This window comes from Boleophthalmus pectinirostris, unplaced genomic scaffold, assembly GCF_026225935.1.
Source record: "Boleophthalmus pectinirostris isolate CB_2022bp ecotype Guang Dong unplaced genomic scaffold, ASM2622593v1 HiC_scaffold_8, whole genome shotgun sequence".
In the NCBI taxonomy this organism is placed as follows: Eukaryota; Metazoa; Chordata; class Actinopteri; order Gobiiformes; family Gobiidae; genus Boleophthalmus; species Boleophthalmus pectinirostris.
This window is the reverse complement of record NW_026571515.1, coordinates 3,985,275-4,002,513: the sequence shown is the minus strand read 5'-3', so window position 1 is coordinate 4,002,513 and position 17,239 is coordinate 3,985,275. Positions and strand designations below refer to the sequence as shown.

Sequence of the window (17,239 nt, the reverse complement as noted above, 5' to 3'; positions counted from 1 at the left end):
ATAATAAAATAAACTGCATATAATATGTGCCTCGTAAACCTTAGGCATCAATAACCCGACACAACCTGAACCTTCAGAACATAAAAACGAGGTCAAATGGGCTAATTAAGGACATGACGTACACTTCATACTACAAGCACAGACAATGACACTCGTCTTTTCAGATGTAGGTAACAATACTAATAATAACTTTTTTTTTTTTTTTTTTTTTTTTAGTAGTTAAACCGCCACCTGCCCAAATTTAATTAAAATATAATTTTTCGTCACGTCATCCGTCCGACCCGCGGATTAACCGTGGATACCGCGGTTGTAACCGCAATCCGCGCATCTCTACAAAGGACCACGCCGAGGTCGGGGCCCTGCACTGCACGGGGCTCAGTGCAGCTGTCGCCTGATTGCGCTTTGAGGACACTCTCTCACTCCCTCTCGCTCTCTCTCAATTCCAAGATTAGTCCTGGTTTAGTCCTGGTTTAGTCCTGGTTTAGTCCTGGTTCCGCTGCAGATACAGTTTGCTGCTTTGTCTGGTTCGCTCTCTGTCTGTCCAATCACAGGTCTGAATCCGGTGACGTCGTTCGCTGCTAAAGGCCCTGGCGATACCAACTCAAAGTCTGATTGGTTGAAGCAACAGTTTCATGGACATTTATTTTGTGTTCGAGTTCCTGCAGAACGGATTGTGAAGGCCTCAGGGACACTTATTTGACTTTGACTCTGCCTAGCAACAAGTGATGCTGAAATGTGATTGGTCAAAAGCTTTAATATGAAAATCCATGTCTGGAAGCAACACAAGCATCGGAAAAGCTCTGAAAGGAAACGGACAGACCATTTGGAATTATGTAATAATAATATAATTAACACCAGTCTGTGATTCAGATATGTTTTTAGGCCAGCAGAGAAAACTTGAAGGCCCTGATGCCCCACTAATGTGAAAATCGTCTTTACCAACACAAAAACACAGAGTGGTGAGTAAAGGAGCCTCTCTGTTCACACTCACAGTGAAGCCAGGAAGTTACAGAGGGACGAGGAGCGAGGGACGTACAGAGCCACCAGAGACGACAGAGCGAAGACCTGCACACAGAACACACAGGAGTCAAGTCACAAAAACTGCAAGACACTTCACATTGTCTAATATGAAAGTGTTGTGTGTGAGTGACGGTGGTCGGAGGGGCCGATGGAGCAGTCTTTGAGTGTCCAAAAAAACGCAATTTAAATTATTATTAACATTACTGAAATAACTGTTAATAAGCACTTAATCATTTGGATTATGACGTGAGAAAAGAAGCATATTCACAGTTTTATTTTTTCTCCACAAAACATCTTAACATCTGTAATAATTGCGACTATTCAAACCACGACTCATTTTTGTGTATTTGTGGAGGGAGGACATTACCGGGTACATGCCCAGGATCCAGAGGGACAACTGTCGTCGCCGGGGAGACTGGACTTTACGCAGGAAGAAACCGACCTCCTCCAGAAACAGAGCGAGTGTGATCAGAGCCAGACCGGCCGGGATCAGGAACAACCACAGCTCATCTTTGATCGCTACAAGAAGGAGAAGAAGAAGGAGAAGTAGTAGTAGAAGTAGATGTAGTAGTAGTAGTAGAAGTAGTAGTAGTAGAAGAAGTAATAGAAGTAGAAGTAGACAGTAGTAGAAGTAGTAGTAGACATAGTAGTAGAAGTAGAGTAGTAGTAGTAGTAGTAGAAGTAGAGTAGTAGTAGTAGTAGAAGTAGTAGTAGAAGTAGTAGAAGTAGTAGTAGTAGAAGTAGATGTAGTAGTAGAAGAAGTAGTAGAAGTAGAAGTAGACAGTAGTAGAAGTAGTAGTAGAAGTAGAGTAGTAGTAGTAGTAGTAGAAGTAGAGTAGTAGTAGTAGAAGTAGTAGTAGTAGAAGTAGAGTAGTAGTAGTAGAAGAAGAAGTAGAAGTAGACAGTAGTAGAAGTAGTAGTAGAAGTAGACAGTAGTAGTAGTAGTAGTAGTAGTAGAAGTAGTAGTAGTAGTAGTAGTAGTAGAAGTAGTAGTAGAAGTAGAAGTAGACGTAGTAGTTGTAGTACTAGAAGTAACACAAGTAGTAGTAGAAGTAGAAGAAGTAGTAGAAGTAGTAGTGGCAGTAGTAGTAGAAGTAGATATAAATGCAGAAGTAGTAGTAGAAGTAGAAGAAGTAGTAGTAGTAGTAGTAGTAGTAGAAGTTTTAAAAACACATATTTCATGATTTATATCTTGAGACAAAGGTGATGTTTGGAAAATAGAGCATCATTTCCAGCAATTTTGTTCCCTAAAGCTGCACTGTGTAACTTTTTGGTTGGGGTCTGTCACCTGCTTGTTTCTATGGAGATGTCACTGTTCTGCCTGGAATGTTCCACAGTGTGACTTTAATCAGCTCTGTCTTACTTTTATTCAATTACAGGTGTTTTTATGGCTCAAAAGTACCTAGAAAAACAAACATTCTGGTTTGGTCTCCATGAAGATAGAAAGGTTTAATGCCACACTGTGAAACATTCCAGGCAAAGCAAAAACATCTCCATGGAGAAAAGCGTTTGATGCATCCGCTACCAGAAAAGTTACACAGTGCAGCTTTAGTTGCATGTTCTGAGAGGAGTTCTCACCGCTGAAGATCTCCGAGGACAGAGGAATCTCCGGCCCGATCCAGCTGCAGTTTAACCTCATGGTGTCTGAGGGTTAAGAGCACCTGTCACACCTGTAGAAGCACCTGTCACACCTGTAGAAGCACCTGTCACACTGTAGGAGCACCTGTCACACTGTAGGAGCACCTGCCACACTGTAGGAGCACCTGTCACACTGTAGGAGCACCTGTCACACCTGCAGAAGCACCTGTCCTCACACCTGTCCTCACACCTGTAGGAGCACCTGTCACACCTGTAGAAGCACCTGTCACACTGTAGAAGCACCTGTCACACTGTAGGAGCACCTGTCCTCACACCTGTCCTCACCCCTGTAGAAGCACCTGTCCTCACACCTGTAGAAGCACCTGTCCTCACACCTGTAGGAGCACCTGTCCTCACACCTGTAGGAACACCTGTCTTCAAACCTGTCCTCACATCTGTAGAAGCACCTGTCTCACACCTGTAGAGCACCTGTCCTCACACCTGTAGAAGCACCTGTCCTCACACCTGTTGGAGCACCTGTCCTCACACCTGTAGGAGCACCTGTCCTCACACCTGTCCTCACACCTGTCCTCACACCTGTCCTCACACCTGTAGGAACACCTGTCTTCAAACCTGTCCTCAAACCTGTCCTCACACCTGTAGAAGCACCTGTCCTCACACCTGTAGAAGCACCTGTCCTCACACCTGTAGAAGCACCTGTCCTCACACCTGTTGGAGCACCTGTCCTCACACCTGTAGGAGCACCTGTCCTCACCCCTGTAGGAACACCTGTCTTCAAACCTGTCCTCACACCTGTAGAAGCACCTGTCCTCACACCTGTAGAAGCACCTGTCCTCACACCTGTTGGAGCACCTGTCCTCACACCTGTAGGAGCACCTGTCCTCACACCTGTCCTCACACCTGTCCTCACACCTGTAGGAGCACCTGTCCTCACCCCTGTCCTCACACCTGTCTTGTTTTCACGCTGTTCGTTCAGACTTCATGCTCTTTCTTCTTCTCTGTAGACTCGACTAATGATTGACTAGACACAGGTGAGGACGGTCCAACAGGGTCCCAAAGTCCATCTGAGGAGTCATAAAAGAGGAGGCGTCCTCATGTAGTCCTGGTCTCAATGTAGCCTCGGTGTAGTCCCTATTTCATCCCGGTTTCATCCCTGGTGTAGTCCTGGTTCAGTCTTGGTTCAGTCCTGGTTTATCCTGGGTGTAGTCCTGGTTCAGTCTTGGTTCAGTCTTGGTTCATAGCTGGTGTAGTCCTGGTCTAATCCTGGTGTAGCCCTGGTTTAGTCCTGATCTATTCCTAATGTAGCCCTAGTGTAGTCCTAATGTAGTCCTGGTTCAGCCCCAGTTTAATGCTTTTTTGTTTTTTTTTAGTCCTGGTCTAGTGCTGAAATAGGGGGCAGGGTGAAAAAAAGGGTTAATTGTTAATTAATTAGTTATCACTTCCTAAAAATATTTTAAAATAAAAAAAATATGTTTAATAATTGTACAGTGAGAAAAAATGTAACTAAACCATAAAAGAAAAAACAGTTACAACTCAAATTCTATTTAATCCCCCCAACAGTCATAGAACTATAGTTACATTCTTAACTTTTTTGTTTACACTGAGGCCCCCTAGTGGACTGTGGGCCCCAGTGCATGTGTTATTTCACTGTAGTATTTTATTTTTCTTTGCGGCGCTTTGTCACAGCCGGACCAACAGGAAAAGTCTCGGATTCATTTTATTTACTGAAAATCGTTTATTTAAAAAGTGTATAGAAAATAGAGCAGATATACAAAACGGTAACAGTGTATGTACATGAGACAGGTGCAGGGGGAGGGGTTAGAGGCAGTGGCAGGTGCAGGGGGAGGGGCTAAAGGCAGCGGCAGAGGAGCCAGGTGAGGACGATGATCCAGTGACTGGTCCAGTGCAGCTCAGACCATCTCTGCAGGGTGTGGGCCGCCGCGTAGCCCTGAAACACAGAGAGAACAACCAAATCACACCGGAAGATCTAAATAAAATAAAATACATTTGAACAGCTGCTGAACAGCTTTGTATGAATAAAAGTTTCAACATTATGGTCCAAAATCAGGCAGTAAATAGCCGTACTACACCCAATTAAAGGCCCAACCAGGATATGGGCGGAACCAATATCATGGAACTGATACCCAATCAGCCGACAGCTAATTTTTTCAGTATCTGTGCCGATATTCAATGCCAGAATCGGTATCGGTGCATCCCAAAGTGTAAATAACGCTAAAAACAGTGACGTCCAGGACACACTTAGGCAGAGGCACACTTGTATATCTTTCACTTGTACCAGGTTTGTAAAACAGCCTTAGGTCATGTGGCTCTTACCATCTCCGCCTCCTCCTCCGTGAGCCCGGGGTCGAACATGGAGCCCAGGTAGGTCAGGTGCAGCACGGCCAGGAACGTGAAGCACAGGTTCAACGCCACCACCCACAGGTCCTGCAGAGGAGAGCGCAGAAGGACTTCAGAAGGACTTCAGGACTTCAGGGTTTGGGCTCGATTCATACAACACATTTTTTCTTTCCATTCAAATCTCCTTTACTCTTGTTTTAAAGGAGTAACTTTTCTGGAGGCTCCATGTTCCACAGTATGGCATGAAACCTTTCTATCTTCATGGAGACCAAACCAGACCAAATTACAAGTCAAATCTCTGGAGAGGCGACCCCTCTCAGAGTCAGAGACTGTGGCTCCACCTGTGTTTTCCACACTTCAAAACCAGAACTAAAACCAGAACTAAACCAGAAATAAACTAGAACTAAAACCAGAACTAAAACCAGGGCTAAAATCAGGACTAAAACCAGGACTAAACCAGAACTAAAACCAGACCTAAACTAGAACTAAACCCAGGACTAAAATCTGATCTAAACCAGGTCTAAAATCAGGACTAAAACAGGATTTAACCAGGACTAAACCATGGGCTGCGCCTCCTCTTATATGTTGCCTGTCCGTGAAAATATTGTCCCGAAAAGCAAAGAGCGAACCGGTCATTGACACAAAAAATGTTGGGGACCACTGGTATATTACCCAAAATTGACTCTCCTCAAAAACAGACCTGGAATTGTGTTTTGTTTCATTCACACGTGTTTGATTAAATCTTTATTATTAGTCTGTTCTACATCTCTAAAGCTGAAAATGCTCTGTTCCACCTTGTGATGTCATGTAGTTTTCATGTGATTCTAGTGAAGGTGTGTGGAGTTTTCTGTTTGAGAGAAGAACTCGGAGCGGGTGTCAGTGTGCGGTTCTGTGTGGTACCTTTTTGTGCTGGTGGGTGCAGCCGGGGGGACAGGGTCGGGAGAGCACGCACGCACTCAGGATGACCGCCAGCTTCTTTCTCAAAACTGAGGAGAGACAAACGCAAAACAGAGAATGAGCCAGAGTGAAACATGGAGCTGCGTGCATGTGCATGATCGCGTTTGTGTTTTTACCGTGTTCTGTGTACGTGAGGAAGCCCAGAGACAGAAGCACGGCCCCCAGGTGGAAGCTCAGGCCCTGGGGAGAGAAGGAGCAAGAAGGTTATGAGTTTGATCCTCCAGCTGAGGCAGTCCTGACCAAGACTAGCTCAGGATCCAGAGATGGGCCCCCAAGAACTGCTCTGTGGTTCTCACTGCACCAGAGAAAGTTGGGTCAAACGCAGGACACATTTTGTAGCTGGCGATAAAGTTATTATTTTATCCGTTCAAATATTAAGATGTGTCAGAAAACCACTGTTATTCACTTTATGTTATTAGGTTCTTTTTACAGACCAAGAGTTTGTTTTCATACCTGACAGTTTCGACTGCTCCCTGTGTTCTTCCTCAGAGTCTCATGATGTTGCTGTGACGTGTTGTTCAGCTGATTTAAACAGGTTTTGTCTCTGTCTTCCTACCGGTGGAGACAGGACGACAGCACCACCTGCAGTCCCACTTCCTCAGGACAGGACGCCAAAACCTGTATAAATCTGCTGACTGGACACATTTCAGCAACATCAAGAGACTCTGAGGAAGAGCACAGGGAGCAGTCGAAACTGTCAGGTATCAAAACAAACTCTTGATCTGTAAAAAGAACCTAATAACATAAAATATCCGAAGACCAAACGAATCTCATTGGACTGTTATTCATTTTCCATCCATCCATTTCTTTCACTTGACCTCCCAGACTTCCTTCACTCCAGACACTTCCTCCAGCTCCAGTGGGGGACCCCAAGGTGTTCCCAGGCCAGCCCAGAGACACAGTCCCTCCAGTGTGTCCTGGGTCTTCCCTGGGGCCTCCTGATGGGACATGCCCGGAACATCTCCCGAGAGAGGCGTCCAGGAGGCATCAGAACAGATGCCCTCCCCTCAAATGCTCCTCTCAACTCCGACTCTCAGACTCTACTCCGAGCTCTTCCCGTGTGTCTCTAAGGGAGCGCCCAGCCACCCTGTGGAGGAAACTCATTTCGGCCGCTTGTATCCGTGATCTTGTTCTTTCGGTCATTACCCAGAGCTCATGACCATAGGTGAGGGTTATTCATTTTTATATATTTTATTTGTAAAAATTATTTACCTTTATGAGTCATGTGGCTTTAACTTTGCCCCGTAAGTACACAGAGAGGGAGAACCGCAAAAGAGAGAAAAAGATGATACAGAGAAACGCAGAAAAAGTGTAAAGAAAAGACGTCAAACTGGCTCATGGTGTTGATGGAGCTGAGGTAGCCTGATTCATCAGCCGGGTTTACGTCGTTTCACTTCATAGAAACTGTCTGACCGCGCAGCCTTAGTAGTGTATTCTGATTCCTGACCTAGTCACTGGAGAGAAATGAAATTGAGCGGAGGCACTAGGTGGCGCCAGCCTGACTAGAGCTGAGGGTGAAAAAGAATAAATATTGACACACATGATCATCAGTGTGAAGCGTAAAGTATGAAGAGTCTTTTTTTTTTATTATCCAGTAAATTTCCTAGTATCAAAGTTTGAAATTTTAGTATCATGACAGCAGTATTGTGGAGTAAACTATGGTACTTTAAAAACCGTACTCACGTGCAGCAGAGCACTGGCTGTGTAGGTGACCAAGATGGCGGAGAAGGTGCCCAGTCTCATGGCGTTTTTAAACACATCTGAGGAGCACAGACAGAACAGATTAAACCTCAACATGCACCATCACAGAGCAGAGAGGAGCTGTGTGAAGGGTGAAGCTCACAGGTCTTGAGCCACTGGGACATGGGGATGTTCCAGGAGGTGACCACCAGCACCAGAGAGCGCGGCATCTCCACCTGCAGAGGTCTGACCACACTCATGTCCCTGCACACACCACAGACAACACACACTGAGCTTCTGACTGCGGTAAAGGTAGAATCTGTGACACCTGTGGATCGATTCTGGACAGTTTAAAGTGCGGGTATTATGCCAAATCCACTTTTTGGAGCGTTCTACCATGTTATATGTCTAATGAGAACTTAACAGAACGCTGCAGTTGCGTGAAAGAAAAAATTAAAATTCCATGACATTTTCAAAACTTTCATTTGAATTTACAAGATTCCATGACTTTTCGAGGATTTCCATGACCATGGGAACACTAAAGAGGTTTAAACCTAAACCTTAAAGTTGGTTTAAACACAAAAGGAGTGTATGGGGGTAGGGGAGGAAAAATGGTGTCTTGAATGCAGAATGAAATCTAAATACAACTTCAAGTGAGTAAATGAGAAGAGGAAACATTATAACATGGCTAAAAGCTCTGAGAAGTCCATTCTGCAAAAAAGGTTTCTTTTAAATAAAACCCTGGTGTGTGGTCAGAGGCCTCACCAGTGCGTCTGCTCCTTGTCCTGTGTGAAACCTGCTCCCGCCAACATGCTGGTGACCTCGCTCAAGTGACCCACGAAGTAGTTACTGAAGTGGAAGGAGACGGCGTTCTCGTAGGCACGCAGCCATCTGGAAACAACAGGGACACGTGTTTAGAATGTCACTGCTGTGATCCTCAGGCTTCAGGACACAGAGGAGGGACACTTCTGTCCTGAGGACTGTTACTCCCCTCAGACCACCCTGACACTGGACCTGTTGACTCGAACTGTTGAGCTGCACTGAGACTTTTGAGCTTTGATATTATTATTGTATTTTACTGCTCTATAAACTTAAACTGCCCCTAAGAGACAAATAAAACAAACAAAGCTCATCAATTCTCAGCCAGGGCCAGGAGAGCAGATGCACCACAGAGCCAAAGGTGCTTCATCCCCCGTTTACATTAAACCAGCTCCATGGACAGAGTTACATAGATGGACACTGTGCACCTACTCATTCATGTGGGATTTCTGTGGAAATCTCCCTGTTTCTTGTCTTTTTACAACATTCACAAATTAACGAGGAAATGGAGCAACATGGAAACGTCCTGAGCTGAAGGACGACACCTCCACATGTGCTTCCATGACAACGGCAGATTCAGAGACAACTTTAAATCTCATATTTATGACTTTTAAACAGGTAATTATGAGTTTAAAACTCGTAATCATACATTTAAATCTCGAAATTATGAGTTAAAAACTCAGATATTTTGAGTTGAAAACTCTATTCACTGCAGATTTACTGAAAAAAACTATATTATTTTACTATCATTTTCACAACATTCACCTTGTCCTGTATCATGTATTTGCAGACTTTATTGCACAATAGGCTGTGATTTTCTTTAATGAGACTGCAAGACTTTCTTGGTCAGTTTTCTGTGGATTTGTTGGATATCAGATCATCTATGAGAAATGAGTGATCACGTGTTCACACCGGGTCAGTGCTTCTGCACAGGAAGCAGTACATATTTAAACCACCAGATGGTGCTAAAGAACACAGCAACAGAGTTGGAAATGTGTTACAGCTTGGGGCCTCGTCTACACATCAGTACCTGTCAGTACCTGTCAGTACCTGTCAGTACCTGTCAGTACCTGTCAGTGAGCTCTCCGCCGCTGATGGGGACGATGGCGGGGAAGAGGTATGGAGCCACACAGCTGGACACCACCAGACACAACAGACTCTTCAACAAACCTCCAGCACAGGCCACGAACCAGCTCAGAGACTGTACACAAACACAAACACACACACACACACACACAAACACACACACACATGCACACACAGATCAGATTTCTGGTGTGTATTGTAAACGTCGGCGGTGAGAGAGGGACGAGGGCGTCTGACTCACCAGCGCCTTCCCCTCCACGGCGCTCGTGTAGTGGGAGAAAGAGCTCCAGGGCCCGAACACGGCGCTGCCCACGAACAGCACATAACCCAGGAACTGAGGGAGGGAGGGCATCTGGCTCACGGCTCCACTGTCCAGGTCAAAGGCCAAAGAGATGACCTTCATGGCCACCACCATCTGACTCCCTGCAAAAAAAAAAAAAAAATTATATAATAAAATATATAAACAGTGCATCCTAATGGAGGACCACAAAATCACATCACATCAGGTTTGTCAAGTTGCTGTGTACAGTCTTGCATCTAACCATAAGGAGGGTTTGAACAGGGCCCAGGAGAGATCTCTAGATTACTCAAACGTGCATGGATGACATAAAACCACTAAAAAAGTCAATTTTGCGTAATACCCCGTCTATAAGAAATTTGATTTCATTTTGCTCACCTCTGATTTTAGCCCAGGTCACAGGGTCCACAAAATGCAGCTCCCTGAGAGAAAAATAATCATTTAGAACAGTGTCAAATGCTTTTCTCCATGGTGATGTAATGAATGTAACCCGTAATGAATGCTAGATGGCTATGTTTAAGGCAAACCAATAACATCTCCATGGAGACAAGTAGGAACCCTCCACCAGAAATGTTGCACAGTGAAGCTTTAAGGAGCCAGTCCGTGACGGTCTTACCCGGTGAGGAGGAAGAGCAGCAGGAGCAGAGACAGGAGCACACCCCTGCCTCTGGAGCGCTGGTTCAGATGGAGGAGGAGGTAGGACAGGGCGCAGAGCAGCAGCACCCACAGCGTGTGCACCTCGAAGAACAGGTAGAGGGCGCTCACACCCAGCCCGGCAGAGACGAGGTGTTTCAGGGACGAGCTCCAGCCTGGACGCGGGGAGAGGGACAGAAACACAAAAACAAACTTTATTTTGTTTAACTTGTTGTTGCGTGTTCAGAAAGAGTTCCTTGTGTTTAAGTTGTTTCTGCAATTTAAATGGACATTTGCCACGTTTACATGTGAGCTTTAATTCTGGATAAAAATAATTTAATTCTGAATAAAAAAGAACTTTAAAAAGACCATGTAAACACTTAATTCCTAATAAAAATTATTATTCGGAATCAAACTTAATTCCGAAGAAAGTGGGTGGTTTATTCCGATTTGAAAAACTGAATCAATTTATTTCTCGATCATGTAAACGTTTATTCTTCTTAAAAATAATTGAGGTCGTTCATTAAAAGTAAAAAGGTGAGAGTAGTTCCTCACGTGTGTCTGTTTACCTCCACACAGCGCACAGATCGAGGTGAAGCTGCAGATTAGCGACAGTGACTCTACTTCCTGTCGAGTCTATCTCCAAACTTTATGCTTTTAAAATCCTGTATCTGAAGTTTTGCTGCACATTTCACAAATAATAATATCACAGTTTTGACTTGGATCTAAACAAGAAGTGCAGAGTCTGATGTTTGAACACTTAAGTCTCAGAGCGAGTGGTTGTACTGTAGACAGCGAGGTGCGCTCACAACTTTATATCCTGTGGTCCCCAGACAGATCCCGCTGCAGTCTTTGTGATCGGAGATTTTAAATCTCATTAGATTCTCCTCGTGTTTGTGGTGTGCACTTTTTGTCACACGGTTAAAAACTATTTAAGGCTCAAAAATCCTGTAGTGTGTGGTGGCCTTTACTTACTTATACTCAATAAAGTTTCAGATACCACCATAATAATAAAAAATACTTTAATTATATTATTTACTGTATTTTCCACACCATTAGGCGCTCTGGATTATAAGACCGTCAGAATAATTTTATTATCCCATATTTGCTAAATACTTGTGTGATATTCTAGGCCTATGAGTTAACCATTTATGTACTACAATTCTTTGATTTATAATGTACCAATCACTTGTCACTTGTTGAATAACCTCTGTGTGTTTGACAACTGTGTGCAGTGTCCTATCGCTCTAGTGAACCTCGAGATGATTCCTCACATGAAGCCAACTTCCACTGTCACACATGCAAGAGTTATGATGGTGTCTGACCTAAGGCACCTCCTGATTGTTAATCATGTTTTATGTATTTGTACTATGCTTAGCTGCATCAGTTTCTTATCATGTCTTTGCTGTTTCCCCTTCCCCTTGAGAATTATCGTTCTGTAACTAGGGCCTCCTAATGAAATAAAAAGAGGAGAACGGCCTTGAGTCATCAGAACGTGTGGAGACTGTTGGTTTTGATGCCCACTCTCTGCCCGTTCTCCTCGCGAGTAAAACTGAATTAATCTCTTGTCTTTCTTCTTGTTTACAATGTTTAGATAAACCTAACAAAGACACACTGTCATTAAATGGTCTATTTTCAAACTTTTTTTCACAAATAAACCAAACTGGACTTTAAAGGAAACCCAACAGTGTGATGGGTGAGTGGTTTTGTTTGTTTGTTCGTTCACGGTGACTCTGGGCTTTGTTCAGTTGTGGCGTGTAGGGAGGGTGTGTCTGGGACCAACGGATTGTCGGCGTGTTCGCAGTGACTCAGTTGTTCAGTCGTGTCTAGAAGCGGCACATTGCGCTCGCTTTTTCGGTTCGTTCCTCCGTTCCGTTCCTCGTCGGCGTGGAGTGATGAGTGTGTCTGTGGGTGTGTTTCGCTGTGCGGTCGCTGTCTGCTCTGTGTGTGTTTGTGTGTTCTGCGGGTGGTGCGGCTTTGTAGTTTACTGAAGTCGTGCTGGGACACCCGAGTGGATTCGTGTATAGGGCGCTCTGGATTGTGGCGCGCAGCCGTTTTTTGATTGGGTTAGAGGCTTAAGAGCGCGTCTAATAGCCCGGAAAATACAGTAATTGGACAATAGAGAAGTTAGTTTCAATATTAAATGGTAGTACTTTCTTTTAAATTACTACTATACTAGTCTATGAGCTCTTAGACTACGTTTTACACCGTATGTATTTACAGACAGTCTTTCTCTATCCAGCACACAGCTTTGAGCATATTTGTTTAGTTTCTGTCGGACTAAAGGACACGACTCAGTGGAATATGAGTGTTCTTTCTGTGACAGAGGGGTGTTCTGCTGATGGTGAGTCTGTTCTGTGTTTCTGTCGTGTTGGAGATGGTTCATGTTAAACTTTTCAGAGATTATACGTCTGCAGGTCGTACACACAGACACACGTTTATATAAATGGACAGATATTCTAGTCTCTTAGTGTTTTGTCGATAAATGACTTCACGGCGCAGAGATCTACATCAGAGTATCAGTGTTTTCAGGAGTCCACACGGTGCCGGATCAGATCTGTACTCAGATGAATTCGTGGGAGCTGGAGGCACCAGATCGTTCCATCTTTTTAGCCATTTTCCATCGGATTAGTGTGAACGAACACTGCATCCACAACAAAAACAACTTGAATACGAACTAGTGTGGACGGGGCCTTATACTTGTTCTGACACAGCTCAAGATGATTCTAAAATGATCATTTCTGTCCTGTGAATGTGACTTTTTTAGTATCGATACCTGCTCAAACGAGGATCAAGTTTCGATATTAGTTTCAGTATCGATTAGTGTCTGATTTTCGATACTTTTGACCACACTTTAGACGTTCATGCTGTTGTGAGTCTTACCGATCCTGAAGCAGATCCTGCAGAGTCCGCAGAGCAGCAGCAGCCCCCACAGCTGCTCCAGGCCCTGCTGTACCGTGCCCAGGCCACAAGAGCGCGCCAGCTCCCCCCACAGCTCCAGGCGGCTCCACACGTCCATGCCCCCGTCCATGCCCTCGTCCATGCCCTCGTCCATGCCCACGTCCATGCCCACGTCCATGCCCACGTCCATGCCCCACGCCTCAGAGTCTGCGCGCCCGGCAAACGGCTCTGGGGGCTGCACACACAAACGGAGATAATAGAAAAATGCATTGCGTAACTTCTCCATCAAATTCTTTTCTTCATGGAGATGCTCTTGCTTTGTCTGGAATGTTTCACAGTACGGCATTAAAACTTTCTATCTTCATGGAAACCAAACCAGACCAAGTTACAGGTCAAATCTGTGGAGAGGCGACCCCGCTCACAGTCAGAATGTTGTTTTTCTGGGTATTTTTGAGCTACAAAACCATCTGTAATTGTAAGTAATAAATGTAAAGTAGAGCTGTTTAAAGTCACACTGTGGAACATTCCAGACAGAGCAATGGCATCCCGAAGTTACACTATAAAGATTTATGGCTGTTATTAAAATGTTGTGTTCCAAACAAAACTACATTCTACATTCAGGTGTGTACTAGTCACTTACATTTACTTGAGTAATTTTTTATACTTTTCAGAGTACTTTTCTGACAGCATACTTTTACTCCTACTTGAGTAATATTTGTTTTGAAGTAACAGTACTCTTACTTGAGTAAAAGTTGTGCTTTTCTTCCCACTGTGAGTGAGTCTAAGCTTCGTGTGACAATATGAAATTATTTGAACATTTGTGTTTCTTGCAGCTCCTTCACATCTGATTTAGTTTGTCTCATTTTTGTGTCTGTCCTTTAAAAAACAGCAGATTTTGTGACTTATTTTTAATATTAAACTGACTTCAAGTTATAAATCAGATGTTACGTCCTGACAGTTACTCTACAACTTTGTACTTGAGCAGACTACTATTATTTTGAAGGAATATTACTTGTTACGTAGTTGATTGTTTTGGGGACGTAATATCTGATTCATCATTTGAAGTAATTTAATTTGAAGGACAAAACATTTAATAATGCACAAAATCTGGTATTTTCAAACAGACACGACCAAAAACAAATCAGATCGGAAGAAGCTGCAAGAAACACAAATGTTGAGATCATTTCGTATTGTCACTTAAATCTTTTGTCACTTTCGACTCACAGTGTGAAGAGGAAGTTTACTTACTTTCTTACTTTTACTCAAGTAAAAGTACTGTTACTTCGTGGCAAAAGGAGAAATTGAATTTGTCAACTGTTTCGACTAGATAAACTTTTGTCCACTTGACAAATTGAATTTCTCCTTTTGCCATGGATTCTACCTGGACGACTGAGAGATTTTACACACATCTACTGTTACTTCAACACAAATATTACTCAAGTAGAACAGGGTGACTAGACGTCCCTTTTTACCAGGGACAGTTTCAGTTTTGAGCCTGTGTCCCCTGTCCTAGCAGATTTATCCAAAACCACTGATTTATCCCAGTTTTATACAAGAAATGTCCCAGCCAGGTGTGACCAATTTGATCTAAACCAGGTCTAAAGCAGGACTAAACTAAGACTAAACCAAGACTAAACCAGGACTACATCAGGTCTAAACAGGACTAAAACAGGAGTATCACAATTTCTGACTAATCTGATCCTCGCCAACAGTAAAGAGGAGCATAAATTATCATTTCTTTGGCAAAATACAGAAATCCATGTTTGCAAATGACCATAAAGCAAAAAAAAAAAAAATGCTATGACAGAAGCTCCTCAAATTATGACTGACACGAGAATGCACAATGTTTCACGCTCTTTTCACAATTTTATTTATACCAACCATCCCAACCCGGGTCACCCTAAGTAGAAGTAAAAGTATGCTGCTAGAAAAGTACTCTGAAAAGTAAAATTCCTGTAAAAAGTGACTCAGGTAAATGTGAGGATTGCGCACTTTTGGTCAGGTTTATGGATTGCACACTCCTGCAGCGCAACAACAGATCCGAGAGAAAAAAAAGTAAGACCGACCCGAGTTTGTCTTCGCTCCCAGAGAACGCACAGTCCCCCCCGGCTGTGCCCACACCTACGCCCCGGTAAACACAAGCCCCCGCCGCGGAGACATGATGGAAGACGCGTGGAAGAGGCGGACCAGCGCGGGACACGCAGCCGGACCAGAGTCTCCGGGGCGCCGCGACAGACTGTGGCTCTTACCGGCAGCGGGGCTCGGTGCTCCGGGTGTGTGCGGGCGCATATGCGGGCTCTCCGGTTCCTCTGTGCGCCGTGGAGCCGTGGAAGAGCCGCGGAGGAGGAGCCGTGGAGCCGTGGAGCAGGAGGCGGGACGTCCGGCGCGCTTCTTCGGCTGTGTGAGGGGGTTGGCTCGGGTTGGGCGCTCACTACCGCACCGGAGTATCCCTTTCACTTTAGACGATAGATTTTACTAAAACACACTTAATTCATTCAAAACATTTAAGATAGCTAAAAAAATATATAATTATTTTTCGATTTTGGTCATTTTTGAGGTTTAAAATTAAAAAAATAAATTAAAAAATAATTGTAAATAAATAAAATACATAAAAAATAAGAAAGAATAGAGAATAAAGAATTAAAAAATAAAATAAAAACAAAACAAAAAAGGTTTAAAAATTTTACTTCCGGGTCGGAATGACGACTTCACGCTCGGGAATTCCGCAAATGTTACCTAGCAACAATGTTATACAGCGGTCTAAAACTCCTTTATTTACAAATAAAAATAGAAGAAACACCTTCATTAAGCTGAAATAATGTTTAAAATATCAAAAATAAGGTGTTTCTTTTGTGTAATTTGTGACACAAAAGAAGAATAGACCCTTTGAAAACGTGTAAACAAAACATTTTAAATTCCGGAATAAATGCAGTTGGAGGCAAAAATGAAGTGAAACGCAATGTGATTTTAATAGAAAAACGGGGAATAACTTTAGAATATCACAAATTATGAAAAACCAAGGAAAAATGAAAACCACTCAGACACATGCGAATGATCTCAGAGCCAAGTTTAAAAACACTTACAATTGTGTTTTACTTTATTTGTTAATTTTATGATAGACACTAAGCATTTTTAGAAAGACAAAATTCACATTTTGAGGTTTTACTGGACAAATCCTTCCAGAAACGTTGAGCCCACAATAGTTTTTCACTTCATTCACTTTTCACTTTTCATAGATATATTACACATTTCATCATAAATTATACTTTTGTAAAGCTCAAATTAAATTTTAGATTTAGAAAAATTTATTTTTTCCATCCTTCTGAACAGAGAAGCAAAGTAAATAAGATCTAACTGTAGGTCTAACTGGAGTCTAACTGTAGGTCTAAACCCCTGTAGGACTAGGTCTAAATGTAGCTCTAAATGTAGGTCTAACTGTAGGTCTAAATGTATGGCTAAACATAGGTCTAACTGTAGGGCTAACCCCTGTAGGTCTAACTGTAGGTCTAAGTAGGTCTAACTCTAGGTCTAACTGTAGATCTAACCCTGTAGTTCTAACTGTAGGTCTAAGTAGGTCTAACTGTAGGTCTAAGGCGGGTCTAACTGTAGATCTAACCCTTTAGGTCTAACTGTAGGTCTAAGTAGGTCTAACTATCGGTAGAGTAGGTCTAACTGTAGTTCTAACTGTAGGTCTAACTGTAGGTCTAAGTAGGTCTAACTTCTGTAGGTCTAACTGTAGTCCTATTGTAGTCTAACTGTAGGTCTAACTGTAGGTCTAATTGTAGTCTAACTGTAGGTCTAACTGTAGGTCTAATTGTAGTCTAACTGTAGGTCTAAGTAGGTCTAACTGTAGTTCTAACTGCAGGTCTAATTGTAGGTCTAACCCTT

General features: G+C 43.2%; 2 protein-coding genes across 3 annotated transcripts in view; both read right to left on the bottom strand.

Moving 5' to 3' along the window:
* si:dkey-16n15.6 (organic solute transporter subunit alpha) overlaps window positions 1-2,659 on the bottom strand; it is a 7,945-nt gene extending 5,286 nt beyond the window's left edge. Inside the window, exons 1-3 of the mRNA XM_055165619.1 lie at window positions 2,599-2,659; window positions 1,388-1,539; window positions 992-1,065 (exon numbers count right to left, since the gene is read on the bottom strand). Coding sequence (XP_055021594.1) covers window positions 992-1,065; window positions 1,388-1,539; window positions 2,599-2,659 — 287 coding nt within the window. The remainder of the gene's footprint in view (window positions 1-991; window positions 1,066-1,387; window positions 1,540-2,598) is intronic.
* Window positions 2,660-4,383: 1,724 nt separating this feature from the next.
* LOC110156024 (protein-serine O-palmitoleoyltransferase porcupine-like) lies at window positions 4,384-15,719 on the bottom strand. 2 transcript variants are annotated; one of them, XM_055166409.1, is made up of 13 exons: window positions 15,601-15,719; window positions 13,334-13,586; window positions 10,434-10,626; window positions 10,196-10,239; window positions 9,761-9,942; window positions 9,504-9,634; window positions 8,380-8,505; window positions 7,778-7,878; window positions 7,618-7,694; window positions 6,051-6,114; window positions 5,878-5,963; window positions 4,954-5,064; window positions 4,384-4,567 (listed from the first exon to the last, which is right to left on the bottom strand). In XM_055166409.1, the coding sequence occupies exons 2-13, from the start codon at window positions 13,539-13,541 to the stop codon at window positions 4,469-4,471; spliced, it is 1,422 nt and encodes a 473-aa protein (XP_055022384.1). In that variant the 5' UTR covers window positions 13,542-13,586; window positions 15,601-15,719; the 3' UTR covers window positions 4,384-4,468. The 2 variants fall into 2 exon arrangements, with proteins under 2 accessions (XP_055022384.1, XP_055022383.1); XM_055166408.1 differs by having other exon boundaries at window positions 15,418-15,708.
* Between the last annotated feature and the right edge of the window lie 1,520 nt (window positions 15,720-17,239).